The sequence below is a fragment of the Globicephala melas genome, chromosome 5 (genome assembly GCF_963455315.2).
Source record: "Globicephala melas chromosome 5, mGloMel1.2, whole genome shotgun sequence".
Lineage (NCBI taxonomy): Eukaryota > Metazoa > Chordata > Mammalia > Artiodactyla > Delphinidae > Globicephala > Globicephala melas.
The window spans coordinates 33,103,871-33,121,069 of NC_083318.1; the positions used below are offsets into that span (position 1 = coordinate 33,103,871).

General features: G+C 35.3%; 1 protein-coding gene across 3 annotated transcripts in view; it reads left to right on the top strand.

The window, feature by feature from the left end:
• TBCK (TBC1 domain containing kinase) overlaps positions 1-17,199 on the top strand; it is a 237,476-nt gene that overhangs the window by 7,021 nt on the left and 213,256 nt on the right. For all 3 annotated transcript variants that reach the window (XM_060299116.2, XM_030864124.3, XM_030864123.3), the window contains exons 2-3: positions 555-776; positions 7,964-8,036. In XM_060299116.2, the coding sequence (XP_060155099.1) occupies positions 584-776; positions 7,964-8,036 (266 nt within the window). In that variant the 5' untranslated portion in view covers positions 555-583. The remainder of the gene's footprint in view (positions 1-554; positions 777-7,963; positions 8,037-17,199) is intronic.

A 17,199-nucleotide genomic window follows, 5' to 3' on the forward strand; every position in this document is an offset into this window, starting at 1 on the left:
AAGATCATTGAGGGGATTAAAACATCACTTGTAAAGCACCTAGCACAGAAACAAAAATTGATTAGTTAAGTAACATTATAGTGCTGTCTGTTATCTAGTTTAATTTTTATACTATTAATAGAGTCCTTGATTATTTAAAGTTTCTGGTTGGTATCCTTATTTCCTTTTTCCTGACTCCCCTCACTCTGAAAAAGGAAACTCTGTGGGTTATTCAAGCTTTAGGTAAAGAGAAGAGCCTTACTGATATGAATATGCAATAACAAACTTCCTCTAAACTCTTAGAACTGTCAGACATCCTTGTAGAGGGAATGTTCTGTCTTTCCTTTATATGCCATTGAAAATCTTTGATTTTGATTTAGAGCTGCAATATAAATTCATGATTGGGTGGTTTTTCCTCTTTGATATTGTCTTGAAATTTTTTAACTTTTTTTTTTTTAACTGTAAAGTGTACAGATTGGCATTTTCCTCCAAGTTGTATTAGTTATCATGTTTAAGGTCAGAAAACACTGGCTTAAGGTCTAGTTGATCTATCAAAAACTTCTCTCCTTTTCTAGGTTATCTTGGAAGATCTAGGACTCCAAAAATGTTTCCCTTGAAGGATGCCGAAATGGGTGCCTTTACCTTCTTTGCCTCTGCTCTGCCACATGATGTTTGTGGGAGCAACGGGCTTCCTCTCACACCAAATTCCATCAAAATTTTAGGGCGCTTTCAAATCCTTAAGACCATCACGCACCCCAGGCTGTGCCAGTATGTGGATATTTCTCGGGGAAAGCATGGTAAGTTGCTGTTGTTGTCTCCTATTTTGTGTTCTCTACCCTGTTACCCTGGTTAGGTTATAATATACATTGTAAACATATAAAGTAATCAGTATGTGTGTGTACAAGTGCCTTCATCTTTCACTCTAGCCAAACTGCATCATTTAAGTTTTCCTTACTACATTTGAATGATTCATATTTCCTAGATCTGAGAATCAAGATTTTTAATTTTCCCTTTCAGGGAAGCCACCTATTCTCAAGCATTTCTTCACCTCTCTAAGAAGGAAATGAAAGTTCTAAAGTTAGAAACTTTAGAATTGTTTATGAGAGTGTATTTTATGATTGAAAGTAATAATTTGGGTTAAGTTTCTTCAAATGAAAAGAGAGTCACTAATTTTTTTACCTCTTTGGAGCTGCATTAGTCTTTTCATACAGGATTTCATTTGGAAAAGTTGAACTGTATTGGTTAAAAAGTCAGTGTTTCACCAGGAAGATGTTTACTGCCTTTTTTTCTTCCGTAGCCTGTATCTTAGTCCATTCTGGCTGCTAAAATAAGACACCATAAACCGAGTGGCTTATAAACAAGAAAGGTTTATTTCTCACAGTTCTGGAGATTAAGGCACCAGCAGATTCCATGTCTGGTGAGGCCCGCTTCTTCATTGACAGCCGTCTTCTCACTGTAACCTCACATGGTGGGAGTGGGAAGGGTGTTCTCTCAGGCCTCTTTTGTAAGATCACACCTCCCAAAGCCCCACCCCCAAACACCATCACACTGAGGATTAGGTGTCAACATATGGATGTGGGTGGGGGGGACACAAATGTTCAATCTGTAGCACCCCTTGAACGTGCTTATGTTAGCAATATTTTAATTATTTTAAAATTATTTTCGAAAGCTTAATTGCATGCTGAGGTTCCATTTCTTAGAATTATTTTAAATGCATCTCACTGAAATATATTTAATTTTTCTAACAAATGATTTATGAACGTTAACTCTATATACTTGCTGATATTACCCTGTTTTTATTCCTACAAAAATGGCATTTTCAGGTGTTTCAACCTAACATTAATAAAGACGCTCAAAAAATGCAAACTGTATTTCCTTTATTGTTTTGCTGAAAAACAGCCTAAATGATACTTTCAAGGTTATGCCTCTTAAAAAATAGTTGCTCTGAAAGTTTTCTAGACTGAGTAGAAAATGTTTTTTGTAATAAATATTATTGATGGCTAATATTTATTGAGTGTTTATTATATATTAGGCAGTATTCTAAGCTTTACATATTTTAATTAACTTAATGCTTACAACCTTACAATGAGGTAGAAACAGATAAGGAAATTGAGGCACAAAGCAATTAAGTAACTTCTGGCAAGTTTGTTGTTTAAAAACAAGGTAACAAAAAACCTTTTGCTAACGTTTTTATTTGATAAATGGCTTCAATGACATTAAGTAAATTATAGAACTCATTTGGGGCTTTTTATATAATCGAGTACTTGATAGATATGGTCAATCCCTGAATGCCTCAAACACCACCCCGCCAATCCAATTACAAATTCTAAAGAATTTCCGCTTGTGGGGTTGACCTAGTTCCAAAATCACTCCAAACTTAGCAATATAGTGGACCCTCATTATCGTCTGTAGCAAGTAACCATAATTAGTATTGCTGTTTTACATCTGCAAATTTGGAGTATGCCTGTCTTCCCAAAGTCTTGCCACTTTACTCAGTTCTTAGGACTTCTTCATCCTTGTATCCTGAAGTGCCCTTTATTTCCTCCCACTGTGTCTGGAAGCCTGTTTGGAGCATCACTTCATATGACTGCGGTCTTGCCTCTGTCCAGTTTTCCCTAGGCTTTCTTTTCATGGGATAATTGACTCAGTAGTCCTAGATACTTCTTGAGCTCCTTCTTTTCATCCCACTATCTAAATGAGGCCCTGTAAACACTAAACTAGGAAAAACCTTATGACATTATCCCTTTGGGGAACACAACTGCTAACTGCCCAGGAACCGTCTTTTTAGTTATAAATGTGAGATAGGAACTAATCTCCTTAGACACTGTTAGACTCTCTTAATGTAGAACCCAGCTCAACATCTAGGTAGTCTCTTTAGGCCCATCCACCATATTGCTGGTTACTCTGTTTCCCCTGCTTTCCCTGCTTCTGGATCTCAGCAGCCCTTTCTTCTAGGGACACACAGGTCATGGATGTGTGTAAAATTCATATATTTTAAGTTTGGCTGCCTGGAATGAAAATATCAGTGATTGTCAAAAGGTTAGGGAATTTGATTATTTTTTAACTATTGGCAATGTTCATTGTCCTGAAAAGTTGTATGCATCATAAGGTGTAAATAAATTAGAATAAGTGTCGATGTGAAGGTCTTTTTGTTCCAAAACATCCCAGTCATTTCAGTTGAATTTAGTTTGAAAAGTTTGAAAAGGCTCTACGCAACAGTCTCCTTAGTGAACAACACATATTTCTCGATGATTTAATACCACATGATTTTGGTTTGGACTCCACTTAATTGTCTCCTCAAAGAATTTTGATTTTGGTTCCTTTCCCCCCTTTATTCTGTTCTCACTATACTGATATCTCACAGTTTGTCATTGTTAGTCCCCCACCTCCCCACCTTTCGCTTTTTACTTGGAGTAATGTGTGACATGTGGTCTGTTTTACTAACATTATGTTTTTACATGTTAGGTTAGCTCAGAAGTCAGGCTCTCAGCGTTTCCTATGGATCATTCAAAACTGATTCAAGATGATGTTAGTTTCTTGCTAGCTCAGCAGAATAATGTATTTAAACTCGAGAACAGTGTACATTAGAATTTGTGCACTTGATTTATTAAAGAGAAGTTGAGTAAAATATCTTTAAAAGAAAAAAGCCAATAAAACATGAAAATACTTAAGTTAACAAACTTAATTTTTTCTTTTGAACTTGAAATCTCAGCAGTTTTAGAAGCAGAATAAGGATTATAAATGGTAATACATTCCATTTTATTTGGTATTGGTTACCCAGAAATCTTTTGTTTATTGCTGGGAAAATCAAGAACAAAATTATTTTAACTAATAGATTTGAAATTTATGTAGAGAATAATAGAATTGTTAAGAACCTGTAAAATAATGTATTCTATATCTCTAGCTGCATATATATTTCAACCTAAGTGTCTATATCAGTTTAGAGTCCCATCAAAGAAACAAAACCAGTAGGAGATAGATAGCTAGATAGCTACACAGATATAGATTAATTGCTTGGAATTGGTTTATGTGATTTTGGGGTTGGGTAGACTCATCTGAAATCCATAGGGCAGGTCATCAAGGACAAGCTGAAATTTTAGACAACAGCTGAAGTCACAGTCCAAGTGTGGAGTTTCTTCTCCAGAGAAGAGTCTATTCTGCTCTTAAGGCCTTTATAACTGATTGAATCAGGATCACCCAGATTATCTAGGATAATCTTCCTTACTTAAGGTAAACTAATTGTAGATTTCATTTATTAAATGCCTTCACAGTAACACCTAGATTAGTGTTTTAATAACCGGAGACTGTAGCCTAGCCATGTTGACTCGTAAAACTGACAATCACAGTAACCTAGTAACAATACTGTTTTTTAAGCACAGAATTTTTCTTTATCAGTTTTACTGTATAAATATTTATTTAGAGATTCTCTTTAAAAGGTAATGAGCTAGTCTCAGTTTTTAATGTGAATAACAAAAGAATGATGCAGTAACTATATTCTAATAACCTTTCATGTTTTAACGCATTTACAATTTACCTCTTTCTTTAAGTTAAAAAAGTTTCTTTTAATCTTTCAGTCTGTTTTAGTCCCTCTTTTTATTCAACTACTTTATTATCTGTCTTGCTTAATACTGTACTCTCTTCCATTTCTTAGCATTGACTTAAAGCATACAGTTCAAACTGTATGTACGCTACAGTTATACTTGGCATTCATCAACTATTTGTTAGAAGAAAGATTATTTCATGGTTCTTGTATGTTCTACTCTTTAAAGTTCATCTTGGTGTCACATTTGTTTTTTATAAATAATGCCACTACATTGCTGACTTATATTTGGCACATTATGATTCTCAAATATTTCTGTCATATTTTATTCTGTGAAATATATTATTTTATAACAAACAGAAGTTATTTTCAAATAGTGGCCCTGAGTTTCAGAATGAAGTCTCTCTAACGATATTTTGAAAAAACTGGTTCATATTGGAAACATTGTTTTGGTATACACTCTGTTACCTCTGGGAGAATCTGTGATATTCTGCCAAGGATTATGGTTCTGCTGTCTTACAGTAATACTTTAAAGGTCCATAATATCCTAAAGCTTTGGCAAACTCTGGCTTATGATATTTTAAAGGAGTTTCCTGAAGAAGCCTGATAATTTTTTTTTCCCTAAATCATTTTAAGCCTGACAAATTTTAGGCTAATGCCAAACACTTTGAAAATCCTTCATAGATATGGAGACTTATGAATATATAATTAAAAATTATTCATTAATGGGATATGCACATTTTAACATATTCTGATGGTTTTGTTTTACATTAAAATCAGTACTAATGTGGTGTTATTATGCCTAGTTTACAACATAGGCATATACTTTCCTATGCAGGACACACTTCTGTTTAGACAATGACTGTCATTATGTGAGTCTCATTCATTTCTAATGGCTACGTTGAGCCTTTGCTCAAGTTAACTCATTTAACAAGTATTTTTTAATTAGATGCTTATATGTTTGAGGTATAATTCTAGACACTGGGGATGCATTTTAAACAAGACCAGTATCCTTCCTGCTATCATGAAATGCATTATCTAGTAGAGAACAAAAGCATTAGATAAAAATGTCTACAGATCTTTAGGAGTTGAAATAAGTGCTACAAAAGAAAAGTACATAGTGGAATAGATTATATGATAGGAGGAGTAAATTGATTTGGGGGGACCAGGAAAGTGTTCCTGGAGGAAATCATATTTAACTGAGTAATGAATAATAATAATAGCTAACTCTTAGGGCTTCTTATGTGCCAGGTTCTTATTATGTATTAACTCATTTCAACCTCACAACAGTTCTATGAGGTAGGTACTGTTGTTTTACGGAAGAGGAAACCTTGGCATAGAGAGGTTAGCAAACTCCCCCAAGGTCACATAACTAATGAGTATTAAACCTAAAATTTGAGCCCAGACAGAATAGTCTGTGCTCTTAACCACTATGTTTCATGATAGGAGTTAACTGGGAGGAGGAACAAGGAAGATCATTTTAGACAATGGGAATCCATGTGCTAGTATTTTAAGGTAGGAAAGGGAAAGGAAGACCAGTGTAACTGTAAGTTGGTGAGTGACAGACAAAATAACAAAAAATAAAGCTAGACAGGGAGTTACGTATTCAGATTTATTAATTATTATATTATCGCTTAGGTTTTAGTATGAAAATATGTCGGAGGGGGAATAAGAATTAATATGAGAAGATTAGTTAAGAGATTGTTGTAGTAATCTAACGAGGGATGATGTTGGATTGGACCCAGATTGTGGCAGATGGAGCAAACTTTACAGATTCTGGAAACATATGGGAAATAGAAATAGCAGGGCTTTTTCTTTGGATTTGAGAAAGGGAGATTACTCCTAAATTTGTAGCTGGAGCAGCTGGCAGGATAGTGGTACCATTTACTGAAACAGTACTAAAGGGAAAGGCTTAAGGAGCAAAATATAAATTCAGTTTGAGTCCTGTTGTGTTTGAGGTAACTTTTATATTAAAGTGAGAAACTGGCTATAAAAGCCTGGAGTTCAGAAGAGAGTTCTGGGCTTGAGATAAAATTTAAGAGTCTTTCAACCTTGGAAGTAAATAAGGAGAAAACACAGTCTGAAGACCCAGAATCAAAGGTGGAGGTACTAGAAGCATTTAAATTTGGGTAGAAGAGGTACCAGTCTACAGAGGAGACTGAGGAGAGGTAGCCAGATAGGTGTAAGGAAAATTGACAAAATGTGGTAAGAGGGAAAACAAAGGAATGCTGCTTCCCATTTTGGTTTTCTGACAATATTATTTACTTTTTCCTTCTAGAACTTCACAGTTGTGCTAAATTGCTTGGCATTCAACTTTGCATGCTCTTTTCTTTATTGAATTGAAGAACTAGAACTTTTATCTCAACTTGCTTTCCTATTTTTTTCCTTTGTTTCTCCTCATTAAATGTTCTTTCAAATTTAATTTTCTTTAAGTTTAGATCACTTGGAGTTTTTTTCTGAAAGTGATAGTTTTCATTTATAGTTTTAAAATTTTGTGTTTCAGATCATTCTATATAATGCCACCACCTCAGTTTGAGCTTCCAAGATGTGACCCATACAATATCCTGCCCCCACACCTCACATGATTGCCTGTGTACCATTGTCCTTCATCTCTCCTCCCAGCAGGCAAGACCATACCTTGAATCAGTCCTTCCCATCTTCTGCTCTCAGTTTTCTACCTTTGCCGTTTTTCATTTTCAAATGAAAGACATTCTTTCATCTAAAAAGGAAAAGAGTTTGTTGATCTGCTGCTGTGTCAGACAACGTGTTAGTCACTAGGTACCTGATGATTACATTAAAAATGTATAGACCTTCAAAACTGTGCTGTCTTATTCCTAAACAGTTGATCTGTTGGAAAATAAAAATTACATCATGATATAGATTGTGCCCACCAAAATTTTATATTATTACTAATCTCAGCAAGCCCCATGATGTTACAAGTAACCCCAAGTTGATTTTCTGTTCTTTCTCCATAGTCATGATTCAGAACATTTCTACTTTTCTCAAATTTCTGAACTCAGTTTCAAAAACCTTATATTTGAACCAGACCATCAAGACAGTTTGTCCCTAGCTCCCAATTTCCCCTTCACTTCAAAATTTCTTTATATCTTCATCCAAGCTTTTTCTTCTCCTAGTCTGTGTCAGAAGAAGGATTACTTCTTTTTGCCAAAGGTAAACTTTTCCAGCTGTTTTTCCTGATGCATATGGGAGAAATTCTAGAGAAAAACACAAGATGAAAAATTGTTATTTAATGTGTTGTTTTATTACACATTTATCCTGTTATTCTACATATTTGATTTTTATGTAGTTAATGTAGACTTTGAAAAGCTCTTTTAAAATATCATTTGTACTGTATGTTAATAACTTTAGTGGGGTATATTATTTTGTTATTAAAACATTGTGTTAATCAAATATAAAGTGGAGTTGGTGTTTTTTTTTACTCAGAGAGACTGGTGGTGGTGGCTGAACACTGTGAACAGAGTCTAGAAGACTTGCTTCGAGAAGGGAAACCTGTGAGGTACTGTATAATATCAGGACAATTACATGAAAAGCAGAAATTGGAAAACAAAAGGCATTTTAACTAAAAACTACAGGATTTTAGTTTCTTCTGTTACTTGTTTAATGATAAAATCCAGGTGTAAATTTTCACTTTAGGAAATTTAATTCACAGGCCTCATAGAAATTCAACATTGACATTATCCAGTGTTCAGCTTTTGTGAGGTAAGCATTCTGCAAAGTACTTGACAAAAAATTAGTAAAGAGGATATACAGGAAAATTTGAAATCTTTTTAGTACAAAGCATTTCTCTAGCTGAGTTTTAAGAGTATTTCCTGAGAGAAGTACATGGTAACTTCTCACAGGGCACTGGTATTCTTAGGGACATAGGACATAGTGAACTGTGTAGAAGGCTAGATTGAAGAATAGAGAGAAATAATAATCATGGCTTGGGTGGAACATAATCATACAGTTTAAATTCAGTTATTTCAGGGGCTTCCCTGGTGGTGCAGTGGTTGAGAGTCCGCCTGCCGATGCAAAAAAAAAAAAAAAAAAAGTATAAATTCAGTTATTTCAATGACACATGAAATTTACTTTCTAAGGCATTTTTGGCAAGAAAAGTGGTCTAAACTCTCTTACAAATATACTTTTTTTTTTTTTTTTTTTTTTTTTTTTTTGCGGTACGCGGGCCTCTCACTGTTGTGACCTCTCCTGTTGCGGAGCAGGCTCCGGACGCGCAGGCTCAGTGGCCATGGCTCACGGGCCCAGCCGCTCCGCGGCATGTGGGATCTTCCCGGACCGGGGCACGAACCTGTGTCACCTGCATTGGCAGGCGGACTCTCAACCACTGCGCCACCAGGGAAGCCCCAAATACACTATTAAATGAGCTTCTTCACAGATTTTCTGAAATTATCTTAAAATTATGAAAAATGTTTCTTTAATGAATTAAGTTGTACTAAACCAATGAAAAATATTTGCCATGAGCCTTTATAGGATTGTAATTATCCATCCTACATTAAAGAAATATTCTTATTCTTAGTCAATACTCTTTAATCATTGCTATATTATAGATGAAGATAAATCTTTTGCAAGGGGGGAAAAATGTGTATCTTATTAAATGGTAGTAATTTAATAGCAGCAAAACAAATAAATTGAATAAAAATACTTTCCTTGCTACTTTAAATGGTTTGGTTTTGAGTGGTCGCTGGAATGAAAGATGCAGATATCAAGTATCCAGTTGCGTCACTTGCTTTTTTAGAAAAGTCTAATCTGACCATGGTGATAAAAGTGACTTTTCTATATATTTAACCTAACTTAGTAAATATGTTTTTATAGGCATAATTTTTGCATGTCACAAATCTTTAATTGTATTTTTTTAAGAACATATTACTCTTTGCCCACCAGTTTAAATTTACACTTTAATTTATAGGCCACCAATGCAAAAAAACAAAAAAAGTTCTCTGTGAAAGCTAGTTGACATTAAAATTGAAAACCAATTGTAGTCATGTCTTTAGGAATTTTAACTGAGTTTGGGTTAAATTTGTATAAAGATTTACAATGCAATATGTATGATGAAAAAGCCACTAACTAGCTAGGCAGCCTTGGACTGGTCTCTTAATCATTTTTCATATCTGTAGAACAAGGAGTTTTACTTGAACTAGGGATCATTCTAGAGGAAGTTATTGTCAGCTTTATATTTTATTTAATATGAATTACATGTGATAATATATTAATCAATTGCCTTTATAAGCATATGTTTTCTAATACTAATATGTTATACTAGTATATTAACCTGCTATTCCCCATTACTTAAATGGTAGATTTTTTTGACAGAAGAACCCATGACAAGTCTAAGTGTAAAATTCAGTGCTATAATATAAAAGGCAAGTTGTTTTAGAAACATCTATTTTATGATCCAGCAATCCTCCTCCTAGGTAGAGGATCTCCTTAAATTTGTGCCCAAGAGGTACATCATTTGCCTCCCTGTAGTCCCAGCCCTGCTTTGGCATTTAATCAAGAGAAAGAAAAAATGCATGCCCACCAAAATATTTGCACAAGAATGTTCCCAGAAACATTATTCATAGTAGCCCCAAACTGGGAAGAACTCAAGTGTCCATCAATGGGAGAATGGGTAAGCAGATTGTGGTATATTAATCAACAATAAAATGGAATAAACTACTGATACAACAACATGATGAACCTTAGAAATATTATGCTGAGCAAAAGAAGCCAGACACAAAAATCATATTCTTCCATTTATATGAAGTTCTAGAGCAATCAAAACTCATCTACTGTGATAGATATAAAAATAGTGCTTGACTCTGGTTGGGAAGAGGGCAATACAAGTACTGATTCAAAATAGCCTTGACTGAACTATCTGTGGAATGGAAATTTTTACATCTTGATTAGGGTATTACTTATGGTGCATGTTCTTGCAAAACTTGTCAAAATTCACTGACGTGTACACTTAAGAGTGTGCATTTTGCCTATGTAAGTTATACTTCAAAAAATTTTTAAAAGCCTGTTGAGTTATTTACTTGGCTTGAGTTGTGAGTCTCTCATATAGCAACAATGTTATGTTGTTAATGAAGATGCTTCATCCAGTGGCATACTTGTTTGTATTTCTTTGTTTCTATAAGAAGAAATAGTATGAATTAGTTATTGCTGCTTAACAAATTACCTCAACACTTAGCAGCTTAAAACAATAATAAACATTTATCAATTTATACAATTTCCCTGGGTCAGGAATTCAAGAACATTTAGCTGGGTGGTTTTAGCTGAGGATCTCATGACATTGCAGTATATCAGCTGGGGCTGTAGTCTTCTGAAAGCTTGACTGGGGATTCAGTCAACTGTTTCTAAGTTAGCTCACTCATTTGGTGCCAGTTGTTGACAGGGGGTTTATTTCCTCCCTATGTTGAGGGCTTTTCCATAGACCTCTTGGCTATTCTCACAATATGGTGATTGGCTTCTCAGAGTGAGTGAGTGAGCAATCTAAGAGATGAGAGAAAGCAAGGTGGAAGCGGCAATGCCTTTTATGACCTCTCCTGAGGAGCCACACATTGCTATAGCTCATTGGATACAGAGGTCAGCCATTAATTCTATTCAGTGTGGGAGAGGACGACACAAGAATGTGAATCCCAGGAGTCAGGGGGCATTGGAGCATCTTAGAGTCTGGCTGTCACAGAAGTCTTGGAGATCATACAAGTACTAAAAAAAAAAAAAAAATGGGAAAAGGTAGGAATGAAATACTAAATCAACATTAACACCAACTGGAAAATAAAGTTCCTAAAATTATTCAATACTCATTAGGGGACTTGGGACAGAAAAAAGGAAGAAGTTTACCCTATGAAGAGGACAGATTATTAAGGGAATATCCAGAAGTATCAGAGGACATAGCTATGCTATGATTGGAATTGCTCTACATCATGTAAATTGATGTTACCCATGGTCTTGTGCTCCCAGCCATTCCAGAGGACTCTATAAGCCACAAGTAGAGTAGTTCTTGTCATCAGGGTGGTAGTAACTGTAGGATGTTCCTTCTCATCTCCACATTTCCCTCTTTGCCCATATCTGTCCTTCCTTTACTTACTGAAGAGAACTAAAGGAGAGAGAAGCTGGTGACTCAGAAGACAAATTTCCATTTTCATCATTTTACCTCACTCTACCCTTTTACTTTATTTACTTTTGATTATACTATATAAGGATATAATTGCCATTGCTTTGTCAATAAGATTAAATCCATTAGCTCATGAAAAGTTTTACTTTTCTGTGCTTGTCATCATTTATCGTTGTTTTAGAGATAATAAATCTCATAGCAATGGTTACCAGTAGCCTCAACAGTGTAAAGGTATAAAGAAGCCACCTTTCTTCAATACCCTTATATATGTCTTCATTAGGATAAAATGTTATAGATGGAAGCATATTCTTTGAGTAGGTAGCAGAACATCAATAGGATTAAATGCAGATTTCATACTGTCTTTCATGACATTTACATGGTCTTTTTCATTTATTTAAAATAGAACGTATGGTAGTCTTATGGGTCTTTGTAATTTCTTCAGGTGAGATATTTTTAAACGTTTTTGTAAAGTATTGTTTTTAATCATTCTGGTAATAGATTAAAATTCAATATTTTCCTTGTTCATTTTGGGATATAACATTCAGCACTTACTGCCTTTGAGTAGAAATGATTCTGTCAGGTTCAGTTCCAAGTTGTTATCTGATCCATCCATCTAAATTAGCTTTGTTGAAAACTATTTGACTTTCCACATATTTGGATTACATTAGTCTCCAATAACAGAGCAGGTTTCATGTGCAGAGCTGATGTGCTGCAGTTTTAATTAATTCTATAACCTATTTATGGAAAGTGAGAAGATGTTCTTACGTTTTATAAATCAGTTCTTTCCCCTACTGCCAAAAGTAAGCACCCTGCACCTGTAAGAAAGGCTGATGCAAAGTAAACAGGAAATCTATTTAGATGGGATTGCTATTTGAGATCCATGATTTTTACTTGTACATCTGTCTCTAACTGTTGCAAAACTGTAAGCTGCCAGTTGTCTGGTAGTTATTTGCAGTTCTTTGTCCAAACTTAAGCATCATTTAAGACATATATCTTACTGGATTTATATTTTGAAGAAAATTTTGCGTTTTCTGTAAAATTGGTGGGATGGGGGATAGAGGAATGAAAACTAGAAACTTAGAGAAGAGTCTTGTATCAATTTACTCACTAACTTTTTTCATGATAAATTTAATATCACTTAACTAAGCAATATTGTACTAAAACATTATGGTAGTAATTCGTATTACAAATGTATTGTAACTTAAGACTATCTTGAGGTTTCAGATCTCACTAGAAAATTAAGTGTTCTTTCTTGTTATAATTTTAATAGCCATAAAACCCTTTTGAGAATTCATGTTATCCAAACCAAAAATAATTTTGTGCTATGACCTGAAGCTTATAATTGAGTGAGTCTTTTATGAAATAATGTTATTTGTGAGGGTAGTTTGCTAACCTGGTTTGAAAGAGAAAACTCATTTTCTTTAGAGTCTTTTCAAGCTTGAATATGAGGAATTAATTTTGGAGAAAGCTTCTCTCTTTTCAGTGGTTTTTATATGTTACTTGTGCCAGAGTTCTCTCTTGCCAGTATACTCTCCAGTTTCAGTTAAATGATCAAAATTATTTGCTGGAAACATAGAAGCATGGAATTCAATTAAACTCCTATAACCAGTACATTTCAAGAAAAAAAGTACAGCGTTTGAAAGATTTGTTTGAAATCATCTCATATTTGGTGCCTGTGAATCTATTTAATTGCTACCCTAAAGCCAGATTCAAGGTACTGAAAAGTGGAGAAATTTAAATTTCATCTCATTTATAAAATATTTTCCAGAAAATGTTAAAAAAGAGGTATACCTTTTGTCACTCCTATTAAAACAAGCATGAGGGAAATGGTTTGTCTTTTAAGTCTAGGTGCTATTTGGAAAGCATTTCCTGTTTGTGTTATTCAGAGCATGTACTTTTTCTTAATCTATAAAAGTGCCAGCAAGTATAGTTCACGACAGATATTCAGCAGAGTTTTGGCACTTGCAGTAAAGCTCCTGCATTGTCCTTACATATGCAAGTGAAGGCAGGGTGAGTAGTGCAGGCAAGTTTCTTTAATAAAATGTAGTTTGTCATATGTTTTTAGGGTTATGATTTTGAAAATTTACCAGAGAACCATCAACATTGCAGAAGTTATACATGAGACTTTGATGGGAAGCAGGCTATGTCTGCAGCTGTTCACTAGCTTGATGGAAAACATGATATGACTTACTCGGATGAGTAAGTTTTATTTGCCCCTATTAAACGATTGCCTACTCACTGAATTAGATATGCCAAAGAATTTTGAACACATTCTAGAATATGCTCCACAGATGGCTAATGAGCCACAGGTCATAGTCATGAGAAATAGGTAGTAGATACTCTTATTTTAGAATATAACCTGGTGGTAGCAGTTAAGGCTCTCATACATTTTTTGCCTTCAAGGGCCCTAGTTTCAAAATGCATTTGAAATTACCACAGTATAGTCAAGTAACTTAAAGATTTATATAACTGATGTATATTTTTCTTCCAATTTTACTTGTCTTGTTTAAAGACAGAAAATAATACCAAAAAAAGATGGTCTTCACCAGGCATGGAATCTTGCAGCCATCTTTTGCTTTCTCCCTCTCTTGTATCGTTTATTCTATTTGCCAGTCAAGTATTGTTAATACCACCGCTGTGATATTTCTCTTGTCTCTGCTGTCCTCTACATTTTTTAATTCAGGCTTCATTAACAAAGAGCTTGACTGTTGCATTGCAGCATTCTCCTGACTGGTCTTCCTGCTTTTCGTCTTTCCATACTCCAGTTACTCCTACTTTCTGCTGCTATATTAATATTGTTATAGATGAGTCCATTCCCTGCTCAAAAACATTTTGTGGTTCTCCATTTGTGTGTGTGTGTGTGTGTGTGTGTGTGTGTGTGAAGAAAATGCATTTTATAGGCATAGGACCTGACTTTAAACTCTCTAAATTACTTCCAGAGTATCTAAATTGTTCAAGTATTTTCATTGTTGCCAATACATGGTTGAAGAAATTGAGTGCCAGAGAATTGAAATATACCCTGTTGAAGACCAAGCTGTCTTTTTGCCCAATGTAGATAGCACAGTGTACATAACACTTCTTCAAGTAATTCACTTACCTCTGTCTGCCTCTATACCATACCACTGAACCAAAGCACAAATTGTATTTTTCTCCTCCAAATTCCTTTATTACATTGTATCTCTCTAGTTGTAAGGTACCTTTCCCCTCCTAAATTATAATTATTTTCCTTGCAATTATTTAATTAAGGAAGGTATGGTTTACTTTCCCTTAATTAACCATACATTTTTAACATGCATACAGCATTTTTTACTTTTTCTGTCTCCCGAAATTGTTAGCATGAGAGTTTGTATATAGTTAATGTGTTATAAATTAACTGTTAAATGAACTAATTATGTTTTTAGTTTAGTCATGCAGTTTGAATTCTATTTCCCTATTATCTTCATTTTAATCATGTGTCATAATTATATTTCCCAAACAAATGAGTTTTGGTGAAAGTATATTGCAAATGTATCTTGGTAATTTGTTTATTATTTTCTTGGAAATATATTTATTTCTGAGATTTATTATTTTCTTTAAAAATGGAGTGATGCGAGGAAACAAATTGTCGATTTCCTTTCTCATGACTCTGGGGAAGAATCCACTTCTAAGCTCATTCAGGTTGTTGGCAGAATCCAGTTCCTTGCAACTGTATGAATGAGGTCCCTGTTTCCTTGATTACTATTGATGAGGGGCTGCTCTCAGCTCCTGGAAGCCATCTGCATTCCTTATCATGTGGCTTTCTCCATCTCCAAAGCCAGCAATGGATGATATCCCTTGTATCACATCTTGCTCATGCCTGGAATCTCTCTTATTTCCTGTCTCTAATCTCTAGATCCAGATTTCAAGGACTCATGTGATAAGGTCAGCTGCACCATAGAATATAATGTGATCATGAGGGTAAAATCCATCATATTCATAGTCTTGGGGATTATGCCAGGTGTACATCAGGGTACAGGGATTTGGGGAACCATCTTAGAATTCTGCCTACCTCAATTTGGTTAGTAAAGATTTGGGAAAATTTTTTAGTCTTATGGCAAGTGTCACATTTGGTGTTCTCTTTCGTATTAGTAAATCATTTTGGCTGAGATGGTGGGAACTGTGATGTGTCAGGGGTCACCAAGACCACTCCCAGCTTCAGTGATTCAATAGAAGCACTCACAGGACTCAGATGTTATTATACTCATGGTTACATTATACTCATTGCAGCAAAAGGATGCAAAGCAAAATCCAACAAAGAGAAAACAATGGGGCAAAATATGGCGGAAACCAGGCACAGGCTTTCCAGAGTTCTCTCCCAGGAGAGTTGTAGAAGATGTCCTTAATTTCTGCAGCACAAAAATTGTGACAACATGCACAAAGTATTGCCTATTAGAGAAGGCTGGCCTGAGCCTAGGAGTGAGAATTTGTATTGGGGGTTGGTCACAAAGGTACATTAATGCCTGTGTGACTGATTGCAGTTAATGATGCTCCAGACCACCCCACACACACACACAGAAGGAAGCAGGTGTTCAACATAAATCACATTGTTTGCACAAACTATCTGGACAAGCTAGAGTGATTCAAGCCTTCAAATGGGCAAAACACTTTTATCAGTTAGAGCATTCCAAGAGCATAATTCCCCAAAGCCCGCTAAGGGCCAGACAGGAAAGTAGGCGCTTTGGGGAGAATGCAAGATTTGAAACTGATGAGAGATTCCTTTTTGAGGAGGTATCAAGGTAGATTTTATAGCTGCGCCAATAATTTATGAAATATGTGTGACTTTATATAGACTAATGGTTGCTGGTCTTGTTCAGTTAAGGTTTGTGTAAAGCCTTTTTTTTCATTCATCAGCAAAGTACTAGCTCTCCATTGTTGCTGTAACATATTGCCACAAGTTTAGCAGGTTAAAGCAACACAAATTTATTATCTCATAGTTCTATAAATCAAAAGCCTATTGGGCTTGGGTGGTTTCTATGCTTCAGGTCTAACAAAGCCAAAATCAAGGTGCTGGCGGGGCTACATTTCCCCTGGAGGCCCCAGGGGAGAATCCATCTCTAGGCTTATTCCCGGTGTTAGTAGAATTTAATTCCACGCAGTTGTAGGACTGAGATCCCTGTTTCCTTGCTGGCTGATGGCCAGGAGTTGTTCTTAGCTTCTAGAAGCCACCAGCATTCCCTGGCTCATGGCCCCATTTCTTCATCTTCAAAGCTAGTAGCAGCAGGCCTAGTCCTTCTGATACTTTGAATCTCTGGCTCTTCTGCTTTGCTCTTCTACTTTAGGGGTTCACATGACTACGGTGGCCCTCCTGGATAATTTGGGGTACTCTCCCTACTTTAAGATTAGCTGATTAGCAACCTAATTCCATCTGCAAAGTCCCTGTACAGTAGTACCTAGACTAGTGATTGAATTAAAACCTAGGTGACAGGAATCTTGGGAGAATTCTGCCTACCACATTCTTTATACATATATACATGGCCAGAAACCATGTAAATATGTTGGTATAGAATGCTGACCTGTTATTTTCCATTAGAGACACTTTTTTTAAGCC